Consider the following 1,860-nt stretch of genomic DNA (forward strand, 5'->3'; position numbering starts at 1 on the left):
AAAATTGGGTTGTGTTTACCAGAAAAGGGAGACTAGTCCTGAGGCTGAGGCAGGAGGATCTCTTGAGCCCAGGAGTACAAGGTCAACTTGGGTAATGGTAGTGAGACCCTGCCTCAAAAAAGAAAGAAAAAAGAGGGAGCTGTTGGTTGGATAGACAAATTGCTATCTCTGCTCTTGATGGTATAAACATATTTAGAGAGATAGAAATAATTTTAAGACAGAATAAACACAAAATATGTGCGCAGGTGCATTGAGAGTTGCTCTGGCAAATGAGCTGGGTGGGGTAGGGTCTGGTGTTTAGCAACCCTGTTCTTTAACAAAATGCTGAGGAGTGGCTCACACTCACCTCAGAGCTTGCTTGCTTGCTTGCTTGCTTGCTTTTTGTCTTTTTGAGGCAGGGTCTCGCTATGCAGTTCAGGCTGGCCTTGAGCTCACTTTGTAGCCCAGGCTGGTCTCGAACTCACAGTGATCTTCCTGCCTCAGCCTCCCAGAGTGCTGGGATTACAGGCATGTGCCACCACACCCAGCAGACCTTTAGTTTTACTTGTCTTCTCACCCCTAAACAGGGCGATCGGAAAGCACTATGTTTTGGGGACCAGAAATTTAACCTCCATGAGATAGGAATGGAATTTGAACCCAAAGCCATTCACCCCCTGCCTGGCTCCTTAGACATCTGTCTGATCACGGAGACGCCTCTGGAGGAGATGATCCAGCGCCTCAAGGTGCGTGGGGCTGCTGTGTTCTTTGCTTTTCTGTGGTTCTGTGGGGTATTTTGTTTTGTTGGTGACAGGGATGAAGCCAGGACTTTATACTTTGCATGCTTCTCAACTGCAGCTACAGCTCTGGACTTTGTGCTTTTTGAGAAAACTGCTGCAGATGCCATGAAAAACACAGCAGGCCTAGGGACGGCTCCCTCAAGCTTTGGACAGATGGTTTCCTCACATCCACATGCTTGTACACAGTTACCTACTCAAGGGTCAGGGGTGGTGGCACACACCTGTAATCCTAGCACTCGGGAGGCTGAGGCAGGAGGATTTCTGTGTTTCAGGGCAGCCTGGGCGCTACATAGTGAGTTCAAGGCCAGCCTGAACTACAGAGCGAGCTCCTGGCTCAAAAAAAACAAAACAAAACAACCAATAGGGATAGGGCTGGGGGTGTGGCTCAGCGGTGGAGCTGCTGCCTAACCCTCAGGAAGCCCTGGGCTCCATCCCTAGCATCACACACACGTGCACTCACAAATAGTACAGGTTTTGGGCCAGAGTGCCCAGGTTTCAATTCCGGTCCTGTCACTGGGTAGTACTAGATACTATTCTCATGCCCGCCTCACAGAGAAGGTGGCCCAGGTACAGGCCTGTCTATTCATGAAGAAAGAATGGGAGAAGATGAGGTCAGAAAGGTGAAAGGTGGTTTAGGGGATTCTAGACCACTGTTAGGAATTGCATTTCAGTCTCACACATGCACTATGACAAATGACTTGTTTTCTTCTCCCATCTCAGGCTTTTGACGTCCCCATTGAGCAGGGCCCAGTCCCCAGAACAGGGGCAAAGGGGCCGATTATGTCCATCTACTTCCGAGACCCGGACAGAAACCTGATTGAGGTGTCCAACTACATCTCCTCATGATTGCTGCCGCCCTCCGTCCATTTCCCCTCATGCACGTTTGAGATCAGACCCGCTGTCTAGAGGACATCACCCAGGCCACACAATAAATGAGCCGTCTCCCCATTGCACTCACCGTCCTTCCGTGTCGGCTGCTTTCTGGGTTTTTTTCCAGATGTGAATCGTCTGTGCTCTTTAGAAGCCCAGAGCTGGGAGTGGTGGTACACAGGAGGCAGAGGCAGGAGAATCAAAAGTTGGAGCC

General features: G+C 50.2%; 1 protein-coding gene across 1 annotated transcript; it reads left to right on the forward strand.

The window, feature by feature from the left end:
- The first annotated feature begins 509 nt into the window (after positions 1 to 509).
- On the forward strand, positions 510 to 1,734 carry Glod5 (glyoxalase domain containing 5). Its single transcript, XM_005411367.1, has 2 exons — positions 510 to 722; positions 1,497 to 1,734. Exons 1-2 carry the CDS (start codon positions 510 to 512, stop codon positions 1,620 to 1,622), a joined length of 339 nt encoding a protein of 112 aa, XP_005411424.1. The 3' UTR covers positions 1,623 to 1,734.
- Positions 1,735 to 1,860: the final 126 nt, after the last annotated feature.

Source organism: Chinchilla lanigera, unplaced genomic scaffold (assembly GCF_000276665.1).
Source record: "Chinchilla lanigera isolate Chin_1 unplaced genomic scaffold, ChiLan1.0 scaffold00142, whole genome shotgun sequence".
NCBI classification, from domain to species: Eukaryota; Metazoa; Chordata; class Mammalia; order Rodentia; family Chinchillidae; genus Chinchilla; species Chinchilla lanigera.